The sequence below is a fragment of the Gossypium raimondii genome, chromosome 8 (assembly GCF_025698545.1).
Source record: "Gossypium raimondii isolate GPD5lz chromosome 8, ASM2569854v1, whole genome shotgun sequence".
Lineage (NCBI taxonomy): Eukaryota > Viridiplantae > Streptophyta > Magnoliopsida > Malvales > Malvaceae > Gossypium > Gossypium raimondii.
In genome coordinates, this window is record NC_068572.1 from 53,577,916 (window position 1) to 53,596,288 (window position 18,373).

Here is an 18,373-nt window from a genome sequence, read left to right on the forward strand (position 1 = left end):
GTAAATCAAAGGAAAGGTATAGGAATGAAATAAAAGTTGTAGAATAAAGTTGAGTATATACATGATTAACGAAATAAAAGTGTCTATATAGATGTCCACATATTTTTTGTGTATATTCTTTTACAAAATCCATTTCTACTCATAATTCTTTACAAATTTTTAATAGTATGATTCCACTTTTTCCTGGTTGCTACGATAGTAATGATTCACCTCAAATTGAAAAAAATATATATTTATTTTGAACAATGAGATGGTTTGTTGCTCATGCATGAGCTGAATTTGGATACGAAAACTTAAAAAAGAGGAAGAATCTTGCAATGCGATATGTCTGTTTAACCAAAGCCAGGACTCACCAAAACTATATAGTATCAGCTGAAACAAGGAAAATTACAACCCATGTACTAAAGTCAAAACATACTGTTGTTAATCTTATTTAAAATTTCTTTTTTTCCTTAAAATTAATTTATGCTTGTGGACTTTGGCATTTCAAGTTTGGTCTTATAATAATAAAATAAAGGGTCCCAAAAGGGATTTGGCATCTGTGGGTTTCTGCAGAAAAGGGTCCAAGCTGAATGAGCAGTTGGGTTTCTTTAACGTGCATTGCAAGAGTGGAGATTGTCTACTTCCACAACTCATCTTCTGTTCTTCACTAGTTTTTGGGTCTGTGGTTGGTTTTGATGCACAAATAAAAAGACATGTTTGGTTGTTCTGATAGACAGACAGAGGACGGTTCTTGGTAATAAAATCTACCAATTTCTCACATGCATGAATGCCAAAGCCTTGCCAGTTTGTGGTACACAAAATGAATATCATCAATACAAGTTGAACAAATCAGAAAGTTGGCAGTCTTTTAGAATAGAATAATGTTCTTCAAAGCTGCTTCTTGTTTACGTCTGCTGCTTTACTTCTACCACATACAACTTTCTTTAATATGCTCCCTTTATTGAAATCTAATCTATAATATTATCAAATAACTCATCTTAGATTACATCATATGAATTTTTAAAAATAAAAGAAATAGCTCGTGTGATCAAATAAACAAATAAAATGATGAATAGGAAGTTGAAACATTCTCGATCGGTTCTAAAGGATTTTCTTTTATTTTAAAAAACCACATAATTCAGATTTATGGATTAATTGTATAGTTCAAAAAGAAGAAATATATAGAGATTAATTTGTCCAATATCATTTTTAAAGAAAGCTACTACATTTGTTAATACTCCATCCCTTTCAATGCTACAAAATGAAACCACACATTTCACTCTCCTCTTAATCATTGGAAAAAGCTTGCATTCTCATCTGAATTTCCACTCATTGCTTGGCCACACTTGGCAATTTGCGTAATGTCTACATATTACTGTAACAAGCAAAAAGATTTTAATTAAAAGTTGCTTATTTGCTTGACAGCTCCTGCTCTTCTTTTTCTTTTTCTTTTAAACTTCAACTATATTATTTACAAATGGGAACCAAACCCTAAAAGAAGGAATGAAATGACATAATAATAAAATAAAGCCAATGTGAAGGAATATCTTTTGAGATAAGCAATCCAAAGAGCTAAGAATATACGTACCCACCAAATCTTACTTTTTCAGATTTTATACATCCCCTTTTAGGGTGGGTAGCAATCATTATTTCTTATTTTGCCTCTTTTGCTTGTAAACTTGTCACCCCATTTTCGTATTCACAAAACTATCCATACCAAACCAATTTTAACATCAATGATAAAAAGGGTAATACTGGAATTTCGGGTATTTTAGTATCAAGGATATGAATAGGTGTAAGTTGATGGGTCACTCCATTCTTTTGTTATTTTTGTAATAACTTTTTCTCATCTTTTTTTTTTTTAATCTTAAATTGTTGTTTTTTTATTAAACATCAATATCGTACTTTTCCATCCATACCAAACAATTTAATTAAAGTTTGAAGATATATAAATAAATAAAAAGAATTGAGATCAAAATAATAATAATAATTTTTTAAAAAAAAAAAAGAAAGAGAAGAGAGATGTTGGATCAAATTATTTAAATAGGAGATATGGTCCCCAGAAGAGCAACAAAAGCAACCCAAGTAAAGAAGATAGTCATGGAAACCCCACTTGGCTGGTCAAACATGAAATAAATTCAACCCCTTTGTTTTATATTTAAATATTCCCTCTTGTTGTGAAATAATGAAAGGAAAGAAAATATAGATTTCATACTACATTATACAGTATGAAGAAGTAGGAAAGTTAATTGCAAGTGGAAATCATGATTTCCTGGGTTCTTTTTTTTTATTACTAAAAAAATGAAATGAAAATTTCAATATGAGGATTGTGTCATTACTCCTCCGGACCCTCCTCAACAAATTAAGATGAACTCATCTGTCTTAAGGATGAAATGATTAATGGTGGGTTGAGTCCCAAAACCACATTCCTCTTCTTTATTCATCCCACATCATTTGAAGCTTGAAAGTTGCACCCTTTTCCACTCAATTTACGCCTTTCACACCCGTTCCAGTGATTAAGTAGATCAATTTTCCCTTTTTATATTTTAGCACAATAGTAATTCAAATTGAATATGAACACCACAACCCTAACTCATTTTGGCCACAGCTGAATATTTTCTTTTTTTATCCACTACCGAGGCTACTGTAGATATTTTAGATTTTATAATAACTGAAAATTCTCTTCTTCTTTTTTTAAAAAGTGACGTTAACTGAGGGTTTCGTCAACAGTACGGACATTGACCAATGAGATCCATTTCTTATTCCAACACGTGGTTTAGAAGAGGAATAAATCTTTGTCCAACTTAAGAAAAAAAACATTTTCAAAATTCCAACTTTGGATTACTATAACACATACTTAGCTATATAATATGCAATCAACTTAAATAAAATAAATCAATTAATAAGCTTTTTTCTTTTTTCCTCTCCTTCATATTTATTTATAAATATCTATTCAATACACAATTATTGATTTTTTTCCTTTGCAAAATGTTTTATCTTTTATTTATAGTAATTAATTATTTAAGGAACGGTGTATTTATTTCAAAGTAATTAGCACTGTATTGGTGGATGCATGTTTCTGATGTACATTGGTACTAATGTATCACTTCAGATTTATCAATATCTACAAATGATATTAAATACATTTCATATATAAAATATTAATTATTAAAAAGATAAAAAAATTAAAACATTTTATTTTATAAAATATTTATCCATGAATGCACTATATTGATTACTGAAACCGACCAACTGATTGACTTACAACCTTGTGAAATACAATGTTATATTTTGCCCACAGGCACTACACAACAAGAAGCAAGGACTAGAGCGGTCAGTAACAAATATACAGTAAAATTGTGACATTGTATTCCCAAGTCTCGTACCCGAATTGGGTGTGGAGCCGGGTAGGGTAAGGTAGGGATGACCCAATTTAAAATGAGCAAAGTGCCGAAAGTCTATGAGATAAATAATAGAGATGGTCTCATTGTGAAGGCTTGGACGGCTTTTGATGCACCCATCATGTTTCCAATCAATCTCATTCATTTTACTCTACCCGTATGTAAATGGCCGTCAATAAATGAATGAATAGAAGAGGTGAAGAAGAACAACTTTATAGAGTTGACTTTTATCTCACAACTTCCAAAACTATGAGCTCATGTGTGACCCTCTTTCAAAACCAAAACATTTAACAAACCTATTTTCATTGATTCTTGTGGGGTTTACTTTGTCTGTTGACTTTGAAATTGGAATTCCCCATTTTTATCTGATCAAGGTTTGAATCAACACAACCATCTTCTCAGCGATGGATTTGTTGGATGGATCTTCTACTTCAAATAAATTGCTTAATTATCTACCAACTCACAAATTATAAAATGTCTTTTGCTTTAAATGACTCACCACTTTTTACATGTTGAAGTAAAAATGAGTGATGTTTGACATTTTGTTTGAATAATGTCAATCCCATTTTCTCTTGGAATTTTTGGATTTGGTTTTTCATTTGTTGTAATTGAGAAGAATACAAGGATTAAATTAGATAAAATTTTGGATATTATAAATATAATAATATATGGAAAATTATCCGTCTGTGACAAAGCAAACTGAGGGTATGATTTGAGTTATAGAGTATAATAAAATATAAAATATAAATAAACTGGATATTTTTCTTATTTTAATTTTTTATATTTATTCTACAATGATCCATTTTAGGGTTTATAATTATTTTTGTTAATAATGTTTTTTCAAGCTTTGATTTTCCATTCTTCTATTGGAAATATAATCATCTTATTACTACACCTAACACTTGTTATTATGAATTCAATAAAATTAAACTAAAATTCTCTTACATGTGTATCTGTGGAAATCATGTATTTAAAAATAATATACATTAATTAATGAAAATAAGGTTTGAAACTAATAATAACACATACATATATATGAAATTAAAATAAAAATAGTTTTAATTGTGAGTAAAACAAAATTAATACATCGATTAAGAATATTAAGTACAATTCAATTGTATTTTTTTGTTTTGAGTTGGTATATGATACCAACTTAATCATGGCATTATTAATATATACAAACAATGTAAGTAAAATAATTTGTGTAATAACATTGAAATATATATATAAAAAAACATAAAATAAAACTTTGGTTGGAGTTGTAAGAAAATATTTTATAGATGTTAGTGTGGCATGGGTTAGATCTTCACATATGTAATTTTATATTGGTTTTATTAAAAATGTAAAAGGACAAAAGTACTCATGTAAGTATATAACTTATTTCAAATATGTAACGATGATGTAGTAGTTTTCTAACCAAGTTGGTGTCCAGTTGATTTATAAAGCCAACTCAAATAGAAGTTTAAATAACAAGATAGATAATCAGTAAATTTTTAAATTATTAATAAAAGTATTTAGAATTTTATGCTAAATAACATTTATATTATTTATTTCTTATTCTTTTCAAAATTAAAGATTTTTTTTGGGAATTTAATCAATTAAATTTGCATCACTTGGCTCATGATATCAAATTTAATCAGTCATTTCGTAATAATTAGAGTACGGGTGAAACATATTTATGTAACAAATTTATAAAAAACTAATTTTTGTTAAATATCAAATTCCAAGTACAATAATACACCAACTAATATACTTTGGCATATGATTTTATTTTAGTAAATTTTGTTAAGATTTTTTTTTTAAGAAAAAGCACTAAGAAAAGGCATTATGATGATGATGTTGATAAGCATAGAAAGGGGTAAAGATTCTTGTATAAAGACAGTGTCGTCCTATACTAATCATTATGTATATATCAAACAAAAACTTAGTGGAATCAATGAATAATGTAACATATGATAGTATTAGTAGCTTAGCCTTTGTTTGTTGAGCAGTCACCACTACCATCACTTGCCGACAAGAATTATCGTCTAAATTCAAACAACACAATGAATTTGTAATAATAATAAAAACAACACTGTAAACTCTAATTCTTACAAACACACTCTCAAGTCTAAACCTTTCATGAGCTTTGGAATGTTTAAAAGCTAAAAATTGATGATTTGATGGGAAAAAAATAACACTTGAAGCTATGAAAAAGACTTGGCACTTTCTTTCATGGTGGGGCTCCACTCTCCCAACGACCCAAAAACATAACACAGGGAAATGTAGATAAGATGGGAACAGTTACGAGTGCTTCTCCACCTACAATGGCTTGGTCTCTCATTTCTTTCCCAGGTTGAGGTTGCTGGCCCATGTACTGAACTATGGCTCAGGACGGCCCCGGGAACCTATGCCAAAAAACTTCACATCCTAGGTTCCTCCACCCAAATTCTAATATAATCATGGTCCGACAATGCTAACGCCCCAACCTTCTTACCTGTCTCTCCGGTCTGACCATGTTGTTATCACATGCTTCTGCCAACAAAAAAGGACATTCAGCTTAATGATGATGTTCATTGTTCACTTCAAGCTCAACTTAAAATGATGAAGCTAATTGTTTCCGAATGTTTGTCGATAAAATAACTCAAGAAATAAGTAACAACCATAGCCACATATCCTAAAGATGAATTGAGCCCTATCTAAACAACTCTGATAAAAAAAAATGTACTTGAATCTACTAGCGAGCCCATAAAAGCACTTGCTTGCATCACAAGTCACAAAAATTAAGGCAGAAATCACATCTATCTAGGTACCGATACAGCAAGGTCAGGCAAATTACCTGTTTCGGCGGAAAGAACATACCTAAACTTGGAATTTTAGTTCCAGCTTCAGTTTGCGGAAAGTCCCTCGAGATGGGCGTAAGAAAGACCACCTAGCATCCAAGCTTAAGTAGCTCAGACCAGAAATACTGAAAGGGTTTTTCAGCAAAACCTTCCCAAACATTTTTCAATACATCTAAGAACAAATGATATCAAATCAAAATCGGAAGGTAGCATCCAAACCAGATCATGTAAGATACAATATTACTCGAGATAAACAGAACATAAGTTCTTTATGCTGAAATGATATGACTTGTAAAGGAAAAATTGTACAGTTTCCTTCGTGTTCTCTAACTTGTATTCATGAAAACTTACCAGCAAATTGAAAAGGCTTCAAAAATCATGCTAAGGTAAAAGATACTGTGAGGCTGAGCAGAGTGGTAGAAATACAATATTCAATCCCAATCAATGCTTTTTCTTCCCACTTAACTCTCCCAAAATCTTCTAATGAGTAAGTAAACTAATACAAAATGAGGGGAAAGGTTGTAAAAAGAATATAAAAAATCTTACAAATTTCTAAAGAAATGGAAGAAAAAGGGAAAAACGTTACACTGAGGATGTTTCAACAAGAACCTCATTTAGTACATCATCCTCAACATTTGCTGATGCGAAAAGCTCAGCATCCTTCTCTTCATCGTTGGAAAAATCCCGCCTCTCGAGCTTCAAGTGTGCTGCTATAAATATCAACTTTTGAGCCCTGTCCATGCCTATCCTTGACTGCTCATGTGCACCTACCCATTTCAAGAAAGACCAATTGCATTTGAATCCGCATGAAGTTGAATGGAGGAAAATAAGCCTAACCGCAACTTTCCCTAGGGACTTGAACTTGGTAAGATAAGTTTCCCAAACAAGTCTACTGCTTTGGGGATTAGCAATTTTCATCTTCCCTGTCACTAGATCTCTCTCCTTCATCTGTACTGCTCGTGCATATACCTCATCAAGACCTTCTGTTCTCCATTTCATAAGTTCCATAAGAGCAATATGAGCCTCTTCCCTAGATACAAGCCTAGTTATCAGCTTATCAACATCTTTCTCTTGCTCAAGTGTCAAGCATTTGAATGGGGGAAGGTACCTCCCACTCATGTCTTTGATCAAATAAAGAGGATCAAGTACATATGCAGCGGCCCAAGCCGGGTGGTAGTTCTTCTTGAACCGCTTTTCAATCACTTTCTCTACTGGACCTTCTGCAATGTGAAATCTTGAGCACCAATCCTTCACTTTGGTTCTAAGATCATCCCATAGTGGTAGGCACTGCCCAACTAGTGGTCTTTCTGTCTCAATCACTTTAGCCATTTCTTTGATCAACTTAACCAATGAATGCACCGCCTCTAACTCACTCCAAAACCCCGTATCTCGAATCATCTCTGCAATTTTCCTGGCAAATGGATCCTCCATGGATAACATCTTAAACGTTTCGTCATGCAAAAGCAACTGAAATGCCCGAGCTGAGTTTAATATATCTTCAAGCATTGTATACACTGGTCCAAAATCCAAGCTTTCAGTATCATGCAAAGGCATTCGTAATAAACCAGCACTCCCAAACTCATGCAACTGATGCTTTTGAAAGCAACTTTGGATTTGACTCGTCTTATTTACGAAATTTGCAAGCTTCAAGGAATTCTCGGTCACAGTCTTGAACAAAGGAAGCTCCTTGCTAAAGTCCTTAATCAAACTATTAAAACCCTGAAACATGCAAGAAAGATTAACCATCCAATGATGCCGGTTCTCCAAATTCCTCAACGCTTTACCCTTAAACTTATCAGCAACAATCCCAGCACACTGCTGGACGGCGTTGCCGCAAATTCCTGTTACCGTCTCCCACAGCACCTCCTCGGCGTATTTTGAAGGAACGGAACCACTAAGAAAGAATGCTCTTCTATACAAACTAGTCCCGTTAGGTAAATTCACGGTCAAATTCACCAAGCTGTCTTCCCCACTAGCAAACCTCTTGACTTTCCACCCATCGGATGAAACCTGAAAGAACAGAGCATCTCTAATCCTTGCTTCGGATTCAGTTTTCACTGCTTCATATTTAGCATCCAATCTACTCCCAGCAAGCACCCTCCTGGAAACCGGTGGCAACCCAACCTGGTTAAGAAAGTCTCTGAACTTGGGATGTTCAAGGCTCGAAAATGAAACCGACCCACAACACTCGTAAACCCAATCAGCTAATAGATTAACTGCGCATTCAATCTGGGACTTGCTTAAAGTTGGTCCAGGTGATGTTTTAGGACTTTTTAGCTTCTTCACACTATCTTCTAACATAGCCAAGGCACCAAAATCCTCTTTCCCTCCAGACAAAACCAATTGCTGCTGATGTTGTACCGAATTGCCACCACTCACCGTCATAGTCGTCCCAGGAGACGGCGAGTAATCTGACTCCCCGCAATACCTTGATGGATCAACAATAGCCAACGGAGTAGCTTGATAAGAACAACCCGGAACCGAGCCAACAAGGACCCCGCCAGTGGCAGTTACAGTAACAGAAGAAGAACGTCGTTTTCTATTACTTTGAGTAGTAGCGGTGGCTGCTGTCATCGTTGTTGGAGATGGAGAAACAGATGAAATGGGTTTAGCAAGTGAGTTAAAGTTGGGACAGGTTCCCCTTTTTAGATGCTCTGAAGCCGTTCTTGAAGGATTAGAAGCTGAGAAGACGGCGTCGCAAAAAGAACACCGGAGCTTTACAGCTTTGGGGAGTCCGGTATCAGTGTTATGAACGAGCATGGGCTCGAGATGAGCCCAATACCAAGCTCCTTTGCCTTTTATAGCCTTGGTTCGAACCATGACTAAACCTTCGTACCTTTTGTGGACGGCCTTTGCTGTTAACTCGTCGGCAGAGATTGAATCCACTGGAGTCGTCGTTGTATTAGTCGTGGCAGCCATTACAAAGGACCAAAATGAAGAAAAAAATGGAAATTTTGGTAACTCCTTTTGGAGCTTCACTGAAAAATTCTCCTCCTTGTTCTTGTCATCATCATTTTCTTCTTCTGCTATAGTCAACGATGATTAATAAATGGGTTTTTACATTCAGCCGGGAAAATCCACCGGTGCTGACCGGATCTTGATTCCCCGGCGACACTTCATGCAGACTTTTTTTTTTTCCTTTTTCTCCACTTTTTTGGGGTTCAAGTTATTGTTTTGCAGCAGAAATTTCAAAGCCAAAAAAAAAGGGCCATAGAAAAAGAAAAGAAAAGCAAGGGGGGGGGGACATGAAAGTTGAAAGGGGGTTATTATATTGAGGGAAATAACACGCGCCGTCGAGGTGAGAGTGGGGAAGGGAAAGGGGAACATGTTGATGGGAACTGGTGCAATGAGGTATAACACCAAAGCCCCACGTACGAAGACAATTACTACCTTACATTGGTTGTCACGAACAGGTAATTGGAGAGTAAAAAACACGCGCCTTCAAAGGTTCTAGTTTTGGTATCACATTCATGTTTCCACCATTATTACTTATAAAAAAAAAATCAAACCATATTTTTTTCTTGCTTTCCCTTTCGTGATGGTGGTGGTGTTGGGTCTTCTTTGTCCTTTCTGTTTCTTTTCCTTCCTTTTTCCTTTGAGAATTTCATTCTTTTTTAATTAAAAAAAAAGGAAATTATTTTCACCTACAGCAGTTAATTCCATATCCATCGTACTATGCTCTCTATTCCTATATATTTAATGAATTCTTGGACGGTGTAATTTAACCATAGAATTGCAGGAATTATAATTTGGGTGTAACTAATACTATATTACCATACTTGGCATATGTTATGATACATATACATATCCTTATTTTATCCAAGGTAAAGTTTACTTACTTTCCACACGAACAAAAAGGGTAAAGCATTAAAGAGAGATATATACATATATATCGGCTGTTCTTTGGTTGTGTCTCTTCATTTCTTCTCCATTACTGCCATCAAAGAAATGCTTTCTTAACAATAATATGGATTCAATGTCGATGCAGCATTTGAGTGCAAACCCAGATAAGCTTTTCAAGAATGAAGCTTAAGTCTATAATAATAATAATAATAATAATAATAAAAGTGAGTACTATCATAATTTTTTTCCTTGAGAAGCTTTATTTTATGTGCATGATTTTTTTTGAGTTTATTTGGTAAGGGGATGGTTGGACTGTGACGAAAATATAGAAAACTACAAAGGTTAAATTTCTCTTTCATTTTTTTAAAATGAAATATCAAAACTTTTAGGTAATTTTATAGAACTTTTAATTTATTTATGTTATTAATAATTATATTTATATATTTTTCAACTTATAATTTAATAGTTTTTGGGAGTAGGGAATGGAAGAAGAAATCAAAATTGTTGGCTAGGGAAGGTGGATGACAATTGGGTTAACATATGGTTTTTATATTGATTCAATGGATCTCTATAACTGGGGCATTAAAAGTTGACATTTGATTGTCTTATCGTATAATACCATCGACTTTAAAAACTGAAGTTTGATGGTGGGTAAGGAAAGCAATAATGTTCCGCATCGGATTGGTTGGACTAAAAATTGATTAAGATATTAATTTGAAGAACAATATCGAAATTTGTTGAATCAATTAAAAATGAGTTGAATAATATATTTTATTTTTTAATATTTTTTAAATTTGATCCAACTAACTAATCGAATTAATGAATAAAATAGTTTAATTATTAATCCGATTCTATAAAAATTAAAAGAAAGAGATATCTAACTCATTAATTGACTCTTGAATAAAAAATAACTAAAGTAAGAAAATTTAGTTTTCACACTTTTTATGAGGATATTAAAATATGGCGCGTTTTAATTACACTCTTTATTTTCGAAATGACGTTTATTTTAAAAATTTTATTTTAAACTGTAATTACTAAGATATAGCAATTACATTTTATTATAATTATGCTTATGAGTATAAAAATTCTCAAAATTTTTCAAAAAAGTAATTAAGTCTCTACTTTTTTTGCACTCGTTTATGTACTTAAACTTTCAAAATGCATCAAAAGTCCCTCAAACTTTTTTAAAAAAAGCAATTAAGCCTCTGATATTTTTTGTACTCAATTAGGCAATTGAACTGTCAAATGCATAAAAAATACCCTTTGACCGTTAAATTTAACTAACCCTAATTTTTTTCAATTAAAGCCAACCCGTGTCATAATTACAGCATGACATATGGCAAAAATTATAAAAATAAAAATCAATAAAAGTCATAAAAATATTAAATTTTAATAAAAATTAGAAAATATATATATAAAAATCATAAGAAATTATAAAAAATTGTAATTTTTATAAAAGTCATAAAAATTTTATAAAATGCATTAAAAAGGCCATTTAACCATTAACTTTAACTGTTGATCGTTAAAGTTAACGAGTCTCAATTTTTTAATTAAAGCAATCACGTGTCGCAACATAGCATGACATGTGGCAAAAAATGATAAAAAATAAAAATCAATAAAAGTTATAGAAAAATTATAAAATGTTTCTTTTAGTACGATCATTTTTATATTTTTTTACGATTTTTATATTTCTTTACATTTTTTATAATTTTTATGATTTTATAATTTTTTTCTAATTTTTAATATTTTTTATAGTTTCTTTTAAATTTAATATTTTTTATAACTTATATTGATTTTTTTATCATTTTTCTTACATGTCACGCTGTGGATGTGACACGTGGTGGCTTTAACTGGAAAAAAAATTAGGGTCAGTCCAAGTACTTAATTGAGTGCAAAAAAAAAAATAGGGGCTTAATTGTCTTTTTTTTTAAATAGGGATTTTTTTATGCATTTTGAAAGTTCAATTACCCAAGTGAGTACAAAAAAAGGGTCAAAGCTTAATTATTTTTTTTGAAAAAGTTTGAGGGATTTTACACCCTTGAGCCCTATAATTATAAGAAATTCTAATTTAGATAAATTATAATATGATCCGACCAATGAACTAATGGACAAAATAATTCGATCATTGATCCGGTTCTAAAAGATTGAAAGAAAGAGATATCCATTATAGGTTATGAATTTGAAAAACAAATAACTGGAGTATGAAAAATTAGTTTTGATTAATTGTAAAATAGACATAGAAGATGTATAAATTCTATTCCAATACATTTTCTTGTGAGGATAACTTTTTATGTTAAAATATGATGTGTTGTAATTACTCTTTTTACTATTGAAATGATAATTTAAAAAAAATTGTTTTTGAACAACAAATAATTAGACAAATTGTAATTATTAAGATATACGGGTATTTGGTAAACAGTATTTTGAGCCTTTTTTAGCTGCTTTGGTCACAAATGGAAGATTGGGTAGCCAAACCCTCTAATTGTAGTGTTTGGTGAATGGAGGTTTTGCAAGAGCTTGTTGAGTTAAAACCTCCAAAACAAGAAATGTTAGGATGGGCAACATTTTTTAACAATTGATTGGGAATGATATATGTGGAATGATAAACCTGAGCATGCATGCTAAAAAATTACTCCATTTGCCACATGTTCTCAAATCTAATAGGGGTGCCAAAATATCAGTAGCATCCGTTCTTCCAATTTCACTTTCACCTTTAATGTCCAAAGTAAATCTCCAAAAAAAAAAACTCTACCGTGAATCTACAAAAATTAACATTATCGCGATAAATTTTCAATCAATCTCATTCATCATTGAATATTTATGTGATAATATGCCACTCTAAGATAAAGTCATGTCATCACCTAAAAAAACTTTAAAAGAAATTATTAAAAATTATAAAATAATGTATAAATGGAATAAAATATTAACTTTTTTCATGTGACGAAATGGCACGACCTTAGAGTTCCACATAATCATACATTAACAAAATTCAAGTTTAGGGAGTTAAAATTTATATTTATTTAATCTCCTTCAAATGTCAAACAATCTTTATTATCATTAATTGGTCCTTGAAAAATTAGTATAAATAATTAATAGTAACTACTATGTAATTTAAATAAAATTAGTATAAATAAATTATAATAAATTTTATGTAATTTAATTAATTATTTAGTAGGTTAAAACGTATAAAAATATCTATTGTTAATAAAAAATTTAATTTATTTAAACGAAATTAGTAAAATAACATATAATCATATTTTTAAACATAAATATATGTCCTAAAATTAAAATACTATTATTATTATTATATAAAACAACCTTTTAAACTTAAATAATATGTAACCATATTTGAAAAGCCATATAGGATAATGAGATTTGAGCATAAATGTTTTTATTTAAGAATTAATGAGTGTAATTAGGTACTCTGATTACATTCAATTTAGCGAGACACAGTAATTATCCAAATATATTACAAATACATAGTTACAAACAATTACATTTCTAGCTAATTTTTCAAATCAGACATTTAAAGCAATAATTAAACTACTCTTGATAAAAAGAATACTAATAATTTAATTTCTTAACATTTAGTTATTTCTTTTAATAAGTAACATCATACAATTTATAAATATTTATTATTCTTATATTTTTATATTGCTTAGATTTTAATTGGAAGGTTTTTTTATTATTATTATACTAGATTAGTTAAACATATATATTTATAAAATACCTTGGTTGAAATAATAAAATAAAAGTTTTGGAGACTATGTTGTCTCAAGATTAAATCCCATCGCGTGAGAGTAATTTTGTTGATTTATTCAGGTTAATTTGATTTTTTATTGATTTTATATAAGGAAAAACACCCTCAAAATAATATTTTTATTTCTAAAAGGAAAAAGTAACATCTAATTTCTGAATTTGATAATTATTTTCAATTTGAATCATCACTTAATTTTTTATTAAAAATATTAAAATATGCACATAAAATGAATATGGACAAATGGCAGTCCAAACTCATTTGAATCTTGCATCCACATTCATTTCGAATATGGTTTTTTAATAATTATATAGATTGATATAATTCTAAAATAAATTCTCAATTTTTGTGAAAAATTTAATGCTGAAATTGAAAAAAATGTGAAGTATCCTTTGAAAAAGAATCTAACTTTCAACTGAATTCAACAAACTAAAAATCTGGAAAGCTTTTGATCTAAAAATCAGGAAACTTATGTTTAGCAATGCTACCATAGTCCAAATGTGAAGCTGATAAAATTGATTAAAAATGGGCCCATCAATCCAACCACAAGGTTTGAGAAAAGTTGGCTGTTTCCCTCCCCTTTATTAATATTTTAAACATCTTGTTATTAATATTTTTAAATTTGTTTGCGTGACATTTTGAAATAAGAAAAATACCCAAAATTATAAACACTTACAAGACATATTTTAACCAAAGTTTTATTATAGTTACTGAGTTTCAAGTATAATTAAAAAAGATAACAAAAATAAATTGTATCTATAATTATAAATTACATATATTTAATATTTAAACTATGATTGGGGCATAAAATCAAAATGAAATTATATTAGAATTTAGTTTTAACTTCTTTTTTGTAATTTATAATTTTAGATACAATTTATTTTTAGGATCAATGTTTTTAATACGTAAATACATATAAATTCGGATTTAAAAAAAAAAGAAGGAAAACCCATGCTGACAGATGTGAAATGTTGATTAAAAACGTTACAAACATTTTTTTAAAAATTGAAATACTTTCACTTGTAGCAACCATAAACAACTATTCATGAAAAATTAAATTTCAAATTTATTATCTCGAAATCCAATTTTACAAAATATTTTATCATGATAAAGTCTTTCGATGGGATTTAATTTTTAGCATTATTTGGTCTCTATATTTGTATAATGTTATTAATTAGTTCAAATAGTGACGTGAATATATATAATTTGAAAATAGATTTTTAAATCCAAAAAGTAGATAAATTAAATTCTTAAAAATAAAAATAGAAGGATTAAATTCTAAATACACAAAATGCAGATGCTTAGAATCACGATTGTTTGAATCGAATTGGTTGGAAGTTGGAACCAATCATAGTATCGATTCGAAGAGAGGTATTAAATTAGTTGATCCACGAATTGATACGGACTGGTTGATCCAGGTTAAGAGATTGATTGAATTGGTCTTTTAAATATTTTTTATTTCAATGATTTCTTTAATTCATCCGTATGAATCAATGGCCGGACCAGTTCAACAACTAATTTAGTTTTGAAAATTGTGTTTAGAGTATATTTTAATTTTCAAATTGCTCTTCTATAATTTAACACAAACAAAGTTATGGAAGTTAAAATTTTGTCCACTTCGTTCAGTTTAATAACAAATTACGTGGGGTAACTTTTACTCAAAAAAAGAGAGTACAGTTTTAAATCATAAATCATTATCATTTAGAATGAATAACAACTAAAATGGATCAACGCTATTCATAACGTGAATGTCATGAAATTAAAATTAGACATAGATAATAGTAAACTGAAGAACAAATAGTTTTCATGGGCCAATTCTGGTATATCATGAGGCCCAAAATGTAAATGGGATTTAGGTTGTGAACGAAACAATACAGCATTTGAAAAAAGGAACAGTACGCCCACCGTGGGGCTCGAACCCACGACCACAAGGTTAAGAGCCTTGCGCTCTACCGACTGAGCTAGACGGGCCTGGTTGTAAGTTGTTCTCTCTTTGTTGTAAATAACTGTACAAAATTAGTATGACAAATAAAATTGCAGCCCACCGTACGACCACAAAGTTAAGAACCTTCCGCTCTACCGACTGAGCTAGACAGACTTGTTTGTAAAAATGACATGCATTCATTTGTAGCAACTAAGATTAATTCTTTGTCAAATCAACAGAACCAGCTGCGCCATCGAGATTATATCAGCGGAGATCTCTTAAAAAAAGGCCTTAGGCTGGATTGCTTAAAACTAAAGACCTGGAAATTAGTTCTTGTTGACTCTGCATTTTAATCTCAAAACACAGTTTATATGCAGTTGCACAATTCAGCATTAGTGACAAACAGAAATGAACCAGTGATGGGATCATCGCTGAAATGGAACTACCCCCACCCCCAAGGCTCACTGTTTACTCACTTCTACAAAGCGACACCTGCAACGATGGATTTTCGAATCAATGAAACAAGAAAGAACCTACTTTGCCTGTCAACACCAAGTTCCATTTCAAACTCATATCAAATGTGAATGAAGAATTCACATGCAAAGTTTACTTACTCTGTTCCTTGATATGAGAGGATACAAGATATCAACGCTTGCAGATTCTATAGCTCACTATTAAACTTATTGTGGGACAAACACATCATGCTTCTCATCCATAGTTTCTTAAGCTTAAACAAAAGGTTATAAACACAGGGCAGAAATCAAGCCTAACTAGTAATAGATGATATCTCCCTCGAACTACATAAGATCACATAAAAAGGTTTGTCATGCTTGAAAATTGGGTTTCCATTAGATGTACACACCATTAGAGAGGTTGCTCGAGAGACTTGACTCGATTGACATTGCTATTCTGATTTAAGATCTTGAGTAAAAGCATAGTATGAGCCTCCATTCTGTGTACCATAAATTCTTGATTGCACTTTCAACTGATTCACATCAGGAAAATGAATTAATTTACAGAAGCAAAACGAACATAAGTCAAGCTAGAAAACATGATATGTAATTGCTATACGATAACTAATGAACATAATGCAAGTCCATGAGTTCATAGCCTTTTGTCTTAGTTTCTTAGTGAAGCATATAACAACCATGGCCATAAAGTGAAAGATGCACAACAAAAGATGAAGCAGCTTACCTTCCTTAGAACCTTCTTATGGTAGCGGTAGCCCTAACCATTATAGTACAGAAATTATCAGCTGATAGTGTTAAATCAAATTTAAGAAAAGAGTAATCTCACATTGTTAATTACCTTGTCAGTGCCATAGATATAATCGCAATAAGTAAACACCGAAGCAAAATTGCTCTGGCTTTGTTGTCCAACATAATGGTGGTAATCATGGTAATCTGCACCACCGTAAAATGGGATATATTTTGTGGGAGTCCAGGGGAAATCATATCTGCATTATTCAACTAATACTATAAACTGTGACTTATGCAGCGGAAAGCACTTAAAGACGAAAGCTACCACTTTCAAGCAGGCAGTTCAGAGATATAATAAAAGAAATGGCATACCCACTGTGTGTCTCTATAGCTTCAATTTGCCTTAAAGCAATCCACAACCAAAAGGTGATCATATGCCCTGGAACAATAGCTGGTCCAAGAAAAGTTGGAATCCCAAGGATCAAAACTTCAAGCCAATGTGCGTAGGGTGCAGCAAACCCAATGGGAGCAGAGTATTCATGGTGAACCCAGTGAATATTCTCATACCCCCATTTCCCATGCAGGAACCTGTGAATCCAGTAATTGGTGTAATCTTCTATCATGAAATATACCGTCAATTGTGCCAGTATCTCCCACATTGATGGCAATGGCAACCCTGTTCGAATCCCAACCATCTGTCAAACAAAACACATGCACTTTTAGATAAACCTATTACATGATTCAGCAAAACCAAATCCAATTTCCCAGAAAACTAATCAACAACATCAAAATATCAATGATTTTGACCTTAATTGAAGGATAAGATGATAACTGCAAAGGACCCACAAGAAGAACAAACATCCGCATAACATCTTTATAACACCTGAACATCTCAGATAAGGACATCTTAACTTTGGGCTGAATCTTGTACTTAAGGAAACCCAGAGATCTCATCGTCTCAACGAAAACAAGCGGCAAAGGCACAAAAGTAAATATGAGGAATAAAAACAAAATGTTGTGGCAGTAAAGATAGTAATCTGATTTTTGAGCCGAGTAATTAAACCATAGTGTCTCGGCCACCGTCAAGTTCCGTCCGAGGAATGTAGTAGCCTCCTCGATTGTATTAAAGGGTAACATCTTCAGTGTTGCCTCGGCGGTATCGGTGAGTGTGGCGGCAGTCAGTGCTGGTAGATTGATTGCAATCAAGAGATGCAAGCGAGAATTTAAATGAAGGAATTGAGAGTGTAATGTTACGTGTATCAATCAAATAGTGGTAATATTATATATGTTGGGAGTTGTTAGATCGTCGTCGTTTCCTGTTTGTCTGCATGGGGACTTGGGAAGGAGGGATCTAGTTAGTGGTTCCAAAGCTAGAAAGGTCTTTCGAAGCTGTCCAAAGGCTAATAAGGTTCATCTTCTTCAGTGGAATACTGTCGAAATTTTTA

The 18,373-nt window shown here is 31.7% G+C and overlaps 2 protein-coding genes and 1 non-coding gene across 6 annotated transcripts; all 3 read right to left on the reverse strand.

The window, feature by feature from the left end:
* Positions 1 to 5,267: 5,267 nt before the first annotated feature.
* Positions 5,268 to 9,446, reverse strand: LOC105792117 (uncharacterized). Of its 4 annotated transcripts, none has more exons than XM_052634515.1 (3): positions 6,792 to 9,446; positions 6,225 to 6,294; positions 5,268 to 5,897 (listed from the first exon to the last, which is right to left on the reverse strand). In XM_052634515.1, exons 1-2 carry the CDS (start codon positions 9,122 to 9,124, stop codon positions 6,225 to 6,227), a joined length of 2,403 nt encoding a protein of 800 aa, XP_052490475.1. In that variant the 5' UTR covers positions 9,125 to 9,446; the 3' UTR covers positions 5,268 to 5,897. The 4 variants fall into 4 exon arrangements, with proteins under 4 accessions (XP_052490475.1, XP_052490476.1, XP_012475977.1 ...); XM_052634516.1 differs by having other exon boundaries at positions 6,202 to 6,294; XM_012620523.2 differs by having other exon boundaries at positions 5,391 to 6,701.
* A 6,257-nt stretch (positions 9,447 to 15,703) lies between these two features.
* TRNAK-CUU (transfer RNA lysine (anticodon CUU)) lies at positions 15,704 to 15,776 on the reverse strand. The gene has a single exon. It is a non-coding gene; the product is annotated as a tRNA-Lys (tRNA).
* Positions 15,777 to 16,266: 490 nt separating this feature from the next.
* On the reverse strand, positions 16,267 to 18,373 carry LOC105792123 (methylsterol monooxygenase 1-1). Its single transcript, XM_012620532.2, has 5 exons — positions 17,736 to 18,373; positions 17,301 to 17,623; positions 17,038 to 17,185; positions 16,924 to 16,956; positions 16,267 to 16,714 (listed from the first exon to the last, which is right to left on the reverse strand). The coding sequence occupies exons 1-5, from the start codon at positions 18,063 to 18,065 to the stop codon at positions 16,634 to 16,636; spliced, it is 915 nt and encodes a 304-aa protein (XP_012475986.1). The 5' UTR covers positions 18,066 to 18,373; the 3' UTR covers positions 16,267 to 16,633.